Source organism: Rhinoderma darwinii, chromosome 2 (genome assembly GCF_050947455.1).
Source record: "Rhinoderma darwinii isolate aRhiDar2 chromosome 2, aRhiDar2.hap1, whole genome shotgun sequence".
Lineage (NCBI taxonomy): Eukaryota > Metazoa > Chordata > Amphibia > Anura > Rhinodermatidae > Rhinoderma > Rhinoderma darwinii.
In genome coordinates, this window is record NC_134688.1 from 294,597,350 (window position 1) to 294,613,391 (window position 16,042).

The 16,042-nt window shown below is 42.0% G+C and overlaps 1 protein-coding gene across 1 annotated transcript in view; it reads left to right on the plus strand.

The window, feature by feature from the left end:
• Positions 1 to 10,953, plus strand: part of LOC142743080 (platelet-activating factor acetylhydrolase 2, cytoplasmic-like) — a 63,841-nt gene extending 52,888 nt beyond the window's left edge. Inside the window, exons 9-10 of the mRNA XM_075853468.1 lie at positions 3,435 to 3,583; positions 10,703 to 10,953. Of these exons, the coding sequence (XP_075709583.1) occupies positions 3,435 to 3,583; positions 10,703 to 10,800 (247 nt within the window). The 3' untranslated portion in view covers positions 10,801 to 10,953. The remainder of the gene's footprint in view (positions 1 to 3,434; positions 3,584 to 10,702) is intronic.
• Positions 10,954 to 16,042: the final 5,089 nt, after the last annotated feature.

The window sequence follows — 16,042 nt, forward strand, 5'->3', positions numbered from 1 at the left end:
GAGGGGGACCTTCACAATATTAGGCAGATGGTTTTAATGCCATGGCTAAAAAATTTATTTATTTATTCCTTTCTGATAATGGAGAGAATTCTTAGGCCAGGATCACAAACACAGTTTTAATGCCGTTTTTGGCTAAATTTTTTAACCAAAGCCAGAAGTGAATCCAAAATTAAGGAACGGTATAAAGAAAAGACTGATTTATCTCCTTTTTTTTGGGTCCACTTCTGGGTTTGGCTAAAAAAAACTGCCACAAAAACTGCATCAGAACTGTGCGGGTGATCCTAGCCTAAGGGAGGATTCACACAACAGATTTTGTTGCAGAAGTTTCCATTCATCTAAATGAGGTTGTTTCTACAGCAAGCACATGGATTTATGCAAATTCCATTTAGATGAATGGAACTGATTTTCAGTTGTATAAATTCCTGCAACAAAATCTGCCGCGTGTAAATTTCCCCCTATGCATTTTTTTAAAAAAAGATGAAGCTTTCACGGTTCATCTCTAAATTCTATATAGAATGGTAATCATTTCCCTAAAAACACCTGACTGGGTTGTGTCCAATTTGTCCAGTTATATTTTCAAGAAAAGAGTTAAAATCCCCAGTAACACAGCTTTATATAAGTTATATGTATGCACACCATATACCCGGCTTATTACCTCCTAGTCCAGGAGCCAGTGGCGTAACTAGCTCTATAGCGGCTGTTAGGGTATGTTCACACGCTGAGCCAAAAACGTCTGAAAATACGGAGCTGTTTTCAAGGGAAAACAGCACCTGCTTTTCAGACGTTTTTTGAGCAACTCACGTTTTTCGCAGCGTTTTTCGCAGCGTTTTTCGCGCCGTTTTCGCGCCGTTTTTTCGGCCGTTTTTGGAGCTGTTTTCAATAGAGTCTCTATGAGAAAACGGCTCCAAAAACTTCCCAAGAAGTGTCCTGCACTTCTTTTGACGAGGCTGTAATTTTACGCGTCGTCTTTTGACAGCTGTCAAACGACAACGCGTAAATTACAGGTTGTCGGCACAGTACGTCGGCAAACCCATTCAAATGAATGGGCAGATGTTTGCCGACGTATTGGAGACGTATTTTCAGGCGTAAATCGAGGCATAATACGCCTCGTTTACGTCTGAAAATAGGTCGTGTGAACCCAGCCTTACGATGCCCGGGGCATGAGGCGTTTGCCGCCTGCCGCCATGCCCCCCTCATGCCTGATGGCGCCGCTAGCAGGCACTATGGCTTTTACAGCGGTAGCGACGTCACTTTTAATAGTATCCTAAGGACGCAGATACTGTTGAACAGTATCATCCTGCTCTGCCATTTACTAGGCTATAGGCCACATTCGGGATTCCATCGCAGGCCAGCGTGATGACGTCACTAGATCACCCTGGCTCACACAAGGATCTTGTTGGCGTTGATGCTTTGGAGCTGCTCTGTCTGTCGCGGGCACGGGGCCTAGGTGAGTATAATTTTTTTTTTTTTTGGGGGGGAGCTATCTACAGGGGGGGCTGTATGGCGCTATCTACAGTGGGGGCTTATGGTGCTATCTACAGGGGGTCTGTATGGCGCTATCTACAGGGGGAGCTGAATGGTGCTATCAACAGGTGGGGCTGTATGGCACTATCTACAAGGGAGAGGTGGGGGCGCTATCTACAAGGGGGGGAATGTATGGCACTATATAAGGGGGAGGTGGGGCACTATCTACAGGGGCGGCTGTATGGCACTATCTACAAAGGGGAGGTGGGGGCACTATCTACAGGGGGGCTGTATGACACTATCTACAAGGGGAAGGTGGGGGGTACTATCTACAGGGGGGCTATATGGCACTATCTGCAAGGAGGAGGTGGGGGGCACTATCTACAGGGGGCTGTATGGCACCATCTACAAGGGGGAGGTGGGAGGAACTATCTACATTGGGGCTATATGGCACCATCTGCAAGGAGGCGGTGGGGTCACTTTCTACAGGGGGGGCTGTATAGCAATGTCTACAGGGGGGTTGTATGGCACAATCTACAGGTGGGTTGTATGGCAGAATCTACAGGGGGGCTGTATGGCAGAATCTACATGGGGGCTGTATGGCACAATCTACAAATGGGGGCTGTGTGAGGTACCATGAGGAGAGGGGGGGCCAGTCATTCCTAGTTACGCCCCTGCCTGTAGTGTTTAGTTAACTAGGTTAGAAGGAAATATTGTGAAATAGTATGAATAGGAACCATACACACTAAAGAGGAGGGCAGTTAGAATAACTAAAATGTCCCTCCTGCTAGCCTGTAAATGGGGTATAGTCTGTTATTTGACTGTTTATTGTCTGCTTCCCTCTTACAGGCTCCCAAAATGTAAATAGCGGTTTATACTGTAGCTGATGGAGGTTCAAAGCAGCCACAAGGAATGGATAATTCTCTGGCCTCCTTGTATTATTTTCGGAATGCTTGATATGTAGTATCACATTTGGTACATAGCTGTATCCATGCCCCAAGTTATAAGGACATTGATTTCTAAAGTATTTTACATTTTCAGTGGGTGTATGAACAGTGTGAACAGTACATGTGCCTGCACTATTTAAAGAGGATCTGTCACTTCTGTCTGTTTTAGTAAATAATTGTATTCCCCATTAATTAGCAATGCTGGAGCATCTTTTCTTTGAACTCTACGTTGTGGCCTTGCTCTGTTATTACGCCTAGAAATGTATGAATAAATTGACAACTGGGTGTTACCAGTTGGTGGGGGGTGTCCCTACAGAGTCTGACATTGTCCAATCAGTGCTGACAGAGTGAGACTGTATAGAGACACACCGCTTTGACAAGGTGAATGTAACACCCAGTTGTCATCTTATTCATACATTTCTAGGAGGAATAACAGAGTAATGGCACAATGCAGAGTTCTAATAAAATATGTTCCAGAATTATTATTTCATGGGGAATACAAGTAATTACTAAAATAAACATGAAACAAAAGAGCTGACAGGTTCTCTTTAATGTCATTCCATATTAGGAGAAATGATTTCTTACGGTTGAATTGCTGCTTTTGTACAGTACCTCCAACCGACCAGATACAATATCCAGTCAATATACCATAAATATCTAAAGTGACAAAAACTATAAAGGTACACCAAATCAAGTTCACTAGCTGAATGTTTTGAGCTAAAACAATGCAGACCAGTATTCAAGTGTTGGGATTCATCAGATTTTTCTCTTGTGTAAATCCTGGGTTTTATGGCAGATTGATCTTCATAACACAGTACTATCACCTGGTTTGGGCATAGTCATAGTGGCACGGAAAATAAATAGTCATGTCTTTGTCACTAAAGTGGTACAAACCGCACCCACTTTAAGCACTGTGTTCCCAAATTAATCACTTTTCCTTCCTAAAAGAAAATAAATAAAAATAACCACAAAAAAAAAAATACAAGAAAAAGTATCTGATTTAGCGGTCTTCTGTTTCGTTAGGGGTTGTGTCCATCAAAGCCAAACAGATTTTGCCTTCCTGACTGGTTACCTGGCAAGCAAGATTGCAGGCCCACAAGGCTCAATGGATCCACATCACTGTCTGAAGATCCATGTCGCTTCTTCACTACATTTTCTGAACAAACATCTGGGTGAGGATCCTGAAGTCTATTCATTAGATAGACTTACATACAATATATATTTTATGTGTTATCTTTGTGTATGGATTGCTATGTACATGACACTTTGTTTTATTAGAAATTATAATAAGACATAAATATTAATTTATAAATATATATTTAATGTCAAATATTTATATAAAACTAGCCCACCCCAGCAAAGAAAAGAGATATACACTGCATTACTGATTTACTAACCAAATATAACCTCCAATAATCATTTAATGACAAAATATCTCCTTCAGGAATATTACTGACAGAATATAGTCTGTGTGACCTATATGCTAACAAAGCGTGCATGTGTTTTCAATGGGAGACGGGAGTAAGCCTATGCCAGACTTCTCTGGCCGCGGCTTATCTACTAATGAACAAAAGTATCGGGCATGTTGTATTTTAACATGCCCGACCCTCTGCTCCACCGACATCTGGCGTCGGGGAAGTGTTGGGACGCAGACATATACAATAGATGGTCTACCAGTCACGCCGAGATCGACTGACATACATTTAATTTATATTGACAGCCTAATACTGGCATCTGAAAAAACAGCCTTAGGCTCCATGCACACGACCCTAAAAATCGTCCATAATTGCAAACCGCCATTACGACCCGCAATTACGGATCCATTCACTTCTATTGTCCTCGGACACCTTCCCGTCTATTTACGCAAAAATCGCAACTCAGAAAAAAAAAATTCTTATACTTAGGACAGGTCCTATTTTCTCACAGACCCTTCAAGCGTTCCGTTGAAACAACAGCCGTGTGAACGGTTACATTGAATTATATAGGTCCGTGTGACGGCCGTTTCAGCGGCCATCACACGGACGTTTAACGCGTTCGTGTGAATAAGGCCTAAGGTTGGATTCATGGCCACCAGAGAAGCCAGAGATAATACTACTAGGGCCATAAATGTTCTACATTATCTCCACACCTCACCCGGCTATCTTCCTATCCACTGATGCCAAAAAGACTTTTGACCGGGTGTACTGAAGATTTCTTACCCACACATTAAAACATATAGGGCTTGGATCCAACATGCTCCGATGGATTGGTAGTCTGATTGCGGGCACGGCCGGCTGCTGACGGCCGCCCGCATTTTCGGGCCGTGCTCCCATACAAAGTACGGGAGCACAGCCCGTAAAACACGAAAAAAAGGACATGCTCCATAATTCCCGGCACAATCCTACGGCATGGACACACATCCGTAGCGATGCAGAAAGGTATCCGCGGCCAATAGAACTGAATGGGCCCATAATTACGGACCGTAATTGCGGTCCGTAATTACGGGCGATTTTACGGTTGTCTGCATGGGGTGCAATCACATGTGGCAGGTTTTGTTGTTGAAACTTCTGTGACTTAAAATTGGTTCCATTCATCTGAATGAGGTTGTTTATGCAGCAGGTGCATGGATTTCTGCAGGTGCCATTCAGATGAATTGAACTGATTTTAAGTTGTCTGCAACAAATTTGTGTGTGACTGCACCCAATTTCCCCTGTAAGTGGCAGTAAAGTATAGTATAATAAAAAATGTCCCCCAAAGAAATTTTCTGACCTTTGAGGGACAAATCACAAAAAAATAAAATAAATGTAAAACAAAATATTATCCACATAACCTCTCCCCCCCCCCCTGCACCAATCACTGTCGTACCGCTAGCCCCGACCCATTTATCCTAAATTGGACATGTAATACTTCAAAATTTACGGTAGGCAAAGATCAACATTAAGGGCATGACCAGACGGGGCAGAATTGCTCTGGAATTTTCTCCATTGGTTTCCACACCTTTTTAGTTAGGTTCGTGCACACGTGGCGGAAAACTCAGCTGCAGACCATAGGCTGCGGTGCGGAATTTGGTGTCCGCAGCATACACTGGCTGTTGCGGACTTGTAGCGGACTTGTTGCGGACTCATTGCGGAATTTCTCCATTGACGTCAATGGAGATTCAAAATTCCGCAATGAAATCCGCAGATGTTATGTGTGTTGCGTTGCGGATTGCTTTTACGAACAGGATATTTCTTCATTCTGGCTGGACCTATGTGCTTCGAGGTCTATATCAACAGACCAATAGGGGGCCGAGGGAATCTGACCCTTCCACATCAGAGAGTGAAACTACAGACTCTGAAAGAGTGGGCCCATTCTTTGGCGGTAGTGGTGGGAAACACAAATTTAGGGGAGGAGCAAGAAGTAGAAATAGAGGCCGTGGGAGAGCCTCTTCTAATAGTGGCAATAATTTTTTAGCCAACAATCCTCCCATTTCCCGCTATATGCTGAGGGGTCAAAAGGATTAGTGAAGGGGAATAACATGGATAGGCTTCAAATCATTAACCTTTCTGAATATAATTTGAGTGCATCAGAGATTACACTATTAGAAAAGGGACTTTCCTTTGTCCCTACAGTTAAATTTGACTCATTTTCGTGGATAAAAGATCTCAATTTATTTGCTCGCAAACTTAAATGGATTAAATTTTTTAAACACCATAATAGAAAAAAATGCATGGAATTAGGCCTAGAGGAGTCTGATATGGAAGGTCTTTCGGCCCTTGAGGGGCTATTAGAGGAATCTGGACGCACTCCAGGTATAGGTCCTTTCACCAACCTTAAAATGAAGAGTAGGAAATTGCCACCTATAGGAGACTTTACCAATGTGGATTTATTTGTGGATATGGTGGGAGATGAGATCAAAAGTCTCAGTCAGGATAGCAGGGGAATGGATAATAATTTGTCTTGGTCTGAACGATTAGCTCTGACCACTTTAGAGAAAAAAGAGAATATTGTTCTCAAATCATCCGATAAAGGTGGGAACATTGTGGTCATGAGCAGGGATGGCTATAAGAAGATGTGTGAGGACATTTTATTTAACCATGACTGCTATACCATTTTAAAGGATAACCCCACGGCATTATTCAAGAAAGAGTTGCTGAGCATTTTGAGTGATGCAAAGAGCAGATCTTTGATTAGTGCAGGGGAATTTGGGTTTTTATACCCACAATTTCCTGTTATGGCGTGTTTCTATAGCCTGCCCAAAATCCACAAAGGTTATCCTCCTTTACGTGGCAGACCTATTGTTTCAGGCATAAATAATTTAACTCAAAATGTGAGCACGTATGTTGACCAAGTGTTGCGTCCCTTTGTTTTGAGTCTCACATCATATGTGCGTGACACAATGGATGTCCTGAAACAGATTGATGGCATTTCCCTGGAGAAAGATACAATTTTGGCGAGTCTGGATGTCGAGGCGTTGTATTCATCCATACCGCACAAATGTGGCTATAAAGCGGTCGAGTACTATTTGGGATCTAGAGGTACCCAGTTTGTAGCTCATAACCAGTTTGTCATGCAGTTATTACAGTTTGTTCTTGAAAGAAATATATTTATTTTTGAAGACAACATTTTCCATCAGAAATGTGGTACTGCAATGGGGAGTCCTGCTGCTCCCACCTATGCAAATTTATTTCTTGGCTGGTGGGAGGAGACAATTGTCTTTGGGGACAAATTTGTCAATTGGACTTCATCTGTTGGATTATGGATTAGATATATTGATGACGTGTTGATCCTCTGGAACTCTACAGCGGATGAGTTCCATAATTTTGTAGCAGCCCTCAACAAGAATGATGTAGGACTTAAATTCACATGTGAGATCAGTGAGAAAGAATTGTCTTTTTTAGATTTGAAAATCACAAAAACATCAGATGGCACAATCCACACTAAGGTACATAGGAAAGAAACAGCAACAAATAGTTTCCTGCAATGGAATAGCTGTCATCCCCATTCCCTCAAAAGTGGCATACCAAAAGGCCAATTTATGAGAGTACGTAGGAATTGTAGTTCTATGGGTGATTTTGAGTTCCAGGCCAAGGAGCTCAAAACAAGATTGAAGGACAGAGGTTTCCCCGAGAGGGTTATCAGGAAGGCCTATGAGGGAGCAAGGGATGCTGATAGGCAATGTCTTCTGGTCCCTAAAAAACGGAAAGAAGAACAGGTCACAAGACTCATAGGTACCTATGATTCCAAACAAAATGATATTATGCAGATACTGAATAGGTATTGGCGTATTCTCAGTTCTGATACAGATCTGGTAGATCAAATCACACAGAGGCCGTCTGTCACCTACCGGAGAGGGAAAAATATAAGGGACAGAGTCATGCACAGCTGTTTTGACCCCATTTCACCTAGGGGCACGTGGCTGGACAGACAAATACCAGGCACCTTTAGGTGTGGTAGTTGTAAAGCCTGTGATTTCATTTTTAAAGGTAACAGCTTCACTAGCGTCACCACACAGAAACAATACACTATTCGGGATTATGTCAATTGCAAGACTGCGGGAGTGGTCTACCTAATCACATGTCCATGCCCCCTTAACTATGTGGGAAAAACAGCACGACAATTTCGTCGCCGTATTAGGGAGCATGTTGGAGATATTGTCCATGATAGGGACACCCCAATATCTAAGCATGTGCATGCCAAACACCAAGGCCAGGCAGCATGTTTAAGGTTTCAAGCTATTGAACTTGTTAGACCCCCCAAAAGAGGAGGTGATTGGGATAACCTGATTTTACGCAAAGAAGCACAATGGATCCACAGACTGGAATGCATACATCCAGCAGGTTTAAATGAGCAGACTAATTATACATGTTTTATTTAACACTCCGTATGGACGACCTATCTCCCTTGGGTTGCCCAGGGGGTGGGTGAGTTCATTTTTTGCCTAACACATGTAGGTTTGAGATGGCCCTATTGGTCTGCCGTTTTTTAACGGCGATCGTCTCTCGGTCCCCCATGTTATGAGGGATCGTATTTCCTTCCACCCTACATGTGATTAATTACATTTTTAGTTGCTTTGTGAGGTAGCCTACTTGCGGTGTTTAACTGTCCCGCGAGATTTACTTACAATCCATTATCGTGTAGCGCTTACCTTCTCCTATTTTGGCAGTCTGGGCGAATTGTCCCTGACTTCTACTGCGCCTGCGCGTGCGGCTTGATGCGGCCGATGATGACCCCTGGTTGTCAGCTGACGGCGGGGGGTCACATGGGCAGGTGTCACTAATCGTGAGGGTGTGGGGATTGGTCAGTTCATGTTTGCCGCTAGAATACGAGGGGTGGAGTTTAGCGTTTATAGTAACGTAGCGCCTGCAATGAAGTATGCCGTTGACATCAATACGTGCATCTTTGCCGTGACGCACAGCAGAATATCTGCTGTTAAAGGATTCTATCGCTGGTGTGAAGGCCAGAGTTACCATTATACGGACCCCTGAGGATGAGTACCTGAAACGCGTAGGGTCGTTGTACTGTTTATGGAATGTTTGCATTGGGGATAGTCATATCGTGTTACACCCAGCACTAGGAGACCCGATCTATTCGGACGCCTGTGCTTTATTTTGGGATTGTACTACTGATGTGCCCTGGATATATGCTGTTTCCAGACATAATATTGTTATAAACACCGAGTTAGATGTATCACAATGACTCAGTGTTTTTTGTTTAATACGTTTTTTAACAATCACGGTGGGGCTTATGTCACAGTGGTGTGTTACCCCTGTTTTTAACTAGTTACTAATTAAAAGGTATTTTTTACTTTATTGTTACTTCAGTGAACTATATAATTTACTCATATTGTGGGAGCACAATTAGATTTCTATCAAACTAGACAGTGAAATTCTATAGCCAGACTGAGATGAAGAGATGAAATGTTTTAAAAGACCTCAGGATGTACTCTTCACCTGAATACGCAGCGGCTAATCCGCATCAATTTACTGCACATTTTGGGCAAAGCCGCAACAGAATCTGCAACGCAGATTATGTGCGGCATTGATGTGGACAGTATCTGCAGAAATACGCCACGTCTGGCCATGCCCTAATAAGTCTATTTTAGGGTAACAATATGTTATTACCAGAAAAATTAACTAGAAAGTAAAAAAAAAAAGAATATCTATTTACTATTTCTTTCCAACTATAAACCTTTAAAATAAATTTTTGTGTATAAATGTGATAAGAAAAGAAACCTACATTGTTCATGGAAAAAACAAAAAAAGGTATAGCCATAAAATGCATAATAGAAATGGCTAGACGTGTCTGATCCTGAAGGCTTGAGGCTTGTCCACACGTAACGATATTGCTGCAGAAAATTTCTGCAGCAATTCCACAGAAACTAGTAGAAGGAGCTTGTCCACACGTAGCGGAATTGATGCGTTTTTTCCGTCTGGAATTGCGGACGGAAAAAAACGCAGCAGAATACAGTAACAGCAAAGTTGATGAGATTGAACAAATCTCATCTACACGCTGCATAAATGCTGAGCAGAAAAAATCGAGCTGTTACTGATCACATCTTAGGGTATGTTCACACGAGGGCGTCCGTTACGGCTGAAATTACGGGGATGTTTCAGCCTGAAAACATCCCCGTAATTTCAGCCGTAACGGCATGTGCAGGCGCTTGAACGCCGCGTCCATTACGGGCGTAATTAGCGCTGCTATTCATTGGAGTCAATGAATAACGGCTCCAATTACGGCCAAAGAAGTGACAGGTCACTTCTTTGGCGCGGGCGTCTATTTACGCGCCGTCTTTTGACAGCGGCGCGTAAATTACGCCTCGTGTGAACAGACAAACGTCTGCCCATTGCTTTCAATGGGCAGATGTTTGTCAGCGCTATTGAGGCGCTATTGAGGACGTAATTCGGGGCAAAAACGCCCGATTTACGTCCGTAAATAGGCCGTGTGAACATACCCTAAGTGTCAGAGACACACAGGACCCGCTTACACTAAACCCGTCAGTCCCGCTGACCTGACGGATTCAAGTCTTAGCTCACAATACAGCTGCACTGTATACAGGATACAAAGCAGCTGCATCTCAAAAAGTACAAATTATTTTTAAGAAAAAGTATTTTGAAAGTTGCACCAAACACACTGGTAGACATTTTTATTAAAAAAAACTATTTGAAAGGCTATTTCATAGCCTTTAATAATATTGTCACCGCCTACAGTACATGTAGTACCCTCACACAGCCTCTAGGGGGAATCTCTGCTATGTAGTATTATTGTGTTACGGTTTGCATTGTCATGTTATGCTCTCATTAAAAGTTGATGTTTCTGTCTGTTTTTGTCAGATCTGGCTAAATCTATTCCCAAGTTGGAAGATCTGAGGGAAGTGATCCAAGCTCAAGTCATTTGTGGATTTTCTTTAATAAATGACAGCAAACTTTGAGTTTGGCAAAGGAAGATACGCATCTGTATTTCGGGACCTCTACTAAGTCGACAGGGGCCTGGACTCTGAGAGAATCGTTAACAGAATGGGGCTTTGTTGTGGCATTTAGAGGCCCTTGTGTTATAATAAATAAAGCAGCACTGTTGCTGAAAATATTGTGTACAATGTTCCTTGGTTAGTGTCACACAAGAGGCTGCTGAGTGTCCTCACGCTGCAGTCATTGGTGTGACAGTTACTCTCTCTGCAGAGGATACGCTGCCTGTAATGTGCACGCGCCAAACATAGAACATCATCAATTGTGCACAAGGCTTATGTAACAACTGAAAGGGAGTAGGGAGTTCATGTCATTTCTTCCCAGAAAAATGTCCTTAAAGCTTTATTCAGACGAGCGTGTGTCACAATGGCCGTTTTTCATGGCCAACTTGCACCCGTGCGGGACCCATTTTCACGGATCCCTCATAGACTTGAGTCTATTGAGGAATCCATGAAAATGGCCAAAAATAAGACATTTAAAACAACGGCCGTGTGGGTAGCCCCATAGAAATACATGCAGCCGTGTGATGGCTGTTAAAAAAACGTCCTCCACATGGCCAATTTATTTATTTATTTTGTCTGAATAAAGCTTAAGAAGGAGAAACTGTTGTACAATTTTAGTTCTGCTAAGCCTCCTGTGGAAGATGCCCAGTAAACAAACATGGCCTTAATTGTATCTCCAGTCACAGAACATTTCCATTAAACTACTGACGGCTCATTCCCGGCATATGCAATCGCGCCTCTGCACAACTGTATATGTCTAGAAATAAAATCTCCTAAATGCACGTCATAAAGATAATACTTGCATTTCAGTGCATTGGCACAACATCATGTTTGAAGCTTCATGGAAGTCGATTTTTTTTCCTTGCAGGACATCAATTTATAGGGAACCGCCTGGAGTAGATCTTTAATTTAAAAAAAAAAAAAAGTGACATACAGCATTACTTATTAATCATCATGTTTTATTTAGCATATTCATTTCACCATTTAGAGTGACCTTCCAGTTTTAATAATCTCCTGATATATCAGAGACATGTCAGCAGTTAGAACAAGAGAGAAGCCTTCTCAGCTCTAAGGTCAAACTTCTAATGATAAGAGCACTGCCAAACAACAGTCAAAAGATTGCTCAAATCTTTAGGTTACCAAAAACAGGTACTTGCCCTACTTGACGATCACCGTTATTGCACTCATAACAAATTTGTGACAGCCATTATTACCCATTTATAGTGTCCGCCATGAAGACAATACAAGCACACAATAAACTACTCCCAAATGGTCATTGCACAAAACACTCTGCACTACAAAGCAGGTAAAGGTCACTAAAGACACAAGTGCATGCTAAGGGCCTGTTCACATCAGCGTTGCCCTTCCGTTGAGGGGTTCCGTCGGAGGTTTCCGTCGGGTTAACCCCTCAACCGAAAGGCGAACGGAAACCTAAGATTCCGTTTGCATCACCATTGATATCAATGGTGACGGAAACGTTGCTAAATGTTTCCGTTTGTCACCGTTGTGACAGGGTTCCGTTGTTTTGACGGAATCAACAGCGCGGTTGACTGCGCTATTGATTCCATCAAAAACTATGGAATCCTGTCACAACGTTTGCCTTTCCGTTGAGGGGTTAACCTGACGGAAAGTTCCGACGGTACCCCTCAGCGGAAAGGAACGGTGATGTGAACACAGCCTATCCAACAGTGTAGTTTTAATCAGGAGTGTCCCATATATCAGACCACAAAAGGGCAGTGTTTATGCAAATTAAGGGTCTTTTACTGGTGTTCCTATGTGGGACAGGACAAGGCTTACACGTTTCCTATTTGGGATTAAAATGTTTGTAAGTATAATAAATGGCATTCAGATAGGATCGGAATCATCTGACACAGGGAATTACACTCTACTAAACAACTTTAACCTTTATAAATATGAATGCAGAGCACATACACTGTATGGACAAAGTACTGGGACACACTTGTTAATCATCGAATTCGGGTGTTTCTGAAAGAATGGGTCGTCCTAAAAGAGCTCACTGAATTCCAGTGTGGCACTGTAATAGGATGCCACCGTGGTAAGAAGTCAGTTCATTAAATTTCTTCCCTCCTAGATATTCCACAATCAACTGTGAGTGATATTATTTCAAAGTGGAAGCGTTTAGGAACCACAATAAATTAGCCACGAAAAAGGCAGATCACGTAAAGTCACAGAGTGGGGTGGCCAAATGCTTAGACAAAGTGCATAAAAGTCACCAATGTTCTGCTCACTCAACTACAGAGTTTCAAAACTTCTCTGTCGTCAACATCTGCACAAAAACAGTGCCAGGAGCTTCATGGCATGGCTGAGCAGCTGCATGCAAGCCTTACACAACTCAGCACAATGCCAAGCGTCGGATGGAGTAGTGTAAAGCACGCCGCCACTGGACTCTGGAGCAGTGGAAACGTGTTCTGTGGAGTGATACATCACGCTTCTCTAACTGCCAGTCTGATGGACGAGTCTGGGAATGTCAGGAGGACGTTACCTGACTGTATTGTGTACAACTATAAAGTTTGGTGGATGAGGGATAATGCAATAGGGTTGATTTTCGGGGATTGACCTAGGCCTCTTACTCCCAAGGGAAATTTTGGACAACTGTATTTCCTCCAACTTTGTGGGAACAGTTTGGGGCAGGCCTTTTCTGTTCCAGCATGACTGTGCCCCAGAGCCCAAAGCAAGGTCCATAAAGTCATGGTTGGGTGAGTTTGGTGTGGAGAAACTTCACTTGCTCCCACAGAGCACTGACCTCAACCCCATCCTACACCTTTAGGATGAACTAGAATAGACATTGCGAGCCAGACCCTGTCGTCAAACATCAGTATCTGACTTGACAAATGCCCTTTTGGATGACTGGGCAAAAATTCCCACAGATACACTCCAAAATCTTGTAGGAAGCCTGACCAGAAGAGTGGAAGCTGTTTTAGCCGCAAAGGGGGGACCAATGCCATAATAATGTCTATGGATTAAGAATGGGATGCAATAAAAGCTCCTGTAGGTTTAATGTTTAGGTGTCCAATTACTTTTGTCCATATAGTGTATGTGAAGCATCTGTTTGCCCCAAGTTGCCCCTCTTTAGAACAGGCCCATATATGCTCATAGAGAGATTTTTAGAAACCCTATTATGTCCACAAAAATCACTGAAAAGCTCTAGGCATTTGCAATGATTTACGGCAACCTTTTTATATAAAGCCATTCATGATACACGATGAAAGCCTACAAACTGGGAAATGATCCAGTGCCATGTTCTGTCCAGAAGGATCTATTCTAATCTCAAGAGAACAATATCTGGTGCTATCTAAAGAACCAACCACTAAGGCCCAGGGGTTGAGTAATGGCTTTTAATGAGCCCGAGAGTCCCAAAAGCATCAACAGTGTAGCACATACAAACAATATGATAAGAAAAACATGTTATTCCAATATGCATCATACACATTAGGATCAGTGAATAACTTATTACATGCAGCATATCCTAGGCTTACTTGTAACCCCCCTCCCCCTACATTTATGTATATATGCTTCAGCTTACAGTCAGTAGTTTAAATGTATCTCACACAGCGGTGTAACTTGAAGCTCCTGGGTCTTAATGCAAAGTCTCTAAAAGGGAGCCCTACCTATCAGATGCTATTTACAATCGTGTGGATTTGCTCCGATTTCCTAAAAATAAAAAAAATAAATCATTCATTCATTTAAAATCCGCACTTGCAGATTTCTCTGCAGATCCGCAGGTTATCCATAGTAAAATCTGCAACACTACATTACCTGCGTATTTGATTGTAGGTTTTTCTTTCCCTATTGAGGTCAATGGGGAAAATGCACAACAAATCCGCAACAAAGACATTTAAAAATCCGCACCACAGGAGAAATTCAGTGCGGAAAAATTCTGCAGCCTTTTTATGAGATTTGTTAAATCTGCCCGCGACTGGAAGCCGCTGCGTATTTTACATGTGCAAGTCCACATGTAAAATTCACAGTGTTTCCACCGCATGTAGACTTAAATTTAGGCCTGATTCAGACAAGCATATTATACGTCCGTGTTAAAAAAAGCAGACAGCATCCACGACCTTTTTATGGCCTTTAATGACTCGATCCTTAACCACACCGGACACCGGTCAAATTTTGCCACTAATTTTCAAGACTATTTTGATCTTAACCTGCACTCCACGCCAAATATCTTCTCGGTCTGGAGTGCATATAAAGCCTACATGAGAGGGTTATTTACACAAGCTGCTGCCCTTATTAAAAGACAATTCAACCTTGAAACCTCTCGACTTATCTCCAAAATTGCTGAACTAGAGAAGTTAAATAAATGGTCCCCTTCTAGTACTATCACCGGGGCGCTTCAGGCCCTGCGTTCTGAACTCCGCCTAGCCTTAACCCCTTAATGACCAGCCTATTTTAGACCTTAATGACCAAGCTATTTTTTACGTTTTTTCATCGTCTCATTCAAAGAGCTATAACTTTTTTATTTTGGGGTCGACATAGCTGTATAAGGTCTTATTTTTTGCGGGACAAGTTGAAATTTTTAATAGTACCATTTTGGGGTACATAGAATTTATTGAATAACTTTTATTAACTGTTTTTTGGCGGGAAATAGAAATAAACTGCAATTTTGCCACACTTTTTTGCGTCCTAAATTTACACCGTTTACCGTGTGGTATAAATAACATAATAACTTTATTCAGCGGGTTGTTGCGATGGCAACTATACCAAATTTATATAGATTTTGTATGTTTTACTACTTTTATACAGTAAAAACACGTTTTTTTTCAAAGTTATTTGTTTTTGTGTCTCTATATTTGAAGAGCCATGACTTTTTATTTTTTCACCGATGCAGTTGTATGAAGGAAGGATTAATTGTTTTTTATTTTATTTTTTTACGACGTTCACCGTGCAGGTTAAATGATGTAATAACTTTATAGTTGGGGTCGTTACAGACGCGGCGATACCAAATATGTGTAACTTTTTTACTTTATTTTGTTTTTTAATAATAAAGCTGTTTGTAAGGGGAAAAAGTAGATTTTTCATTTATTTATTTTTTTACTTTTTTTTTACTTTTTTACTAGTCCCACTAGGTGACTTCACTAGTCGATCATCCGATCGCATTTATAATACACTGCAATACTTCTGTATTGCAGTGTATTATGCCTGTCTGTGTAAAACGGACAGGCATCTGCTAGGCCATGCCTCT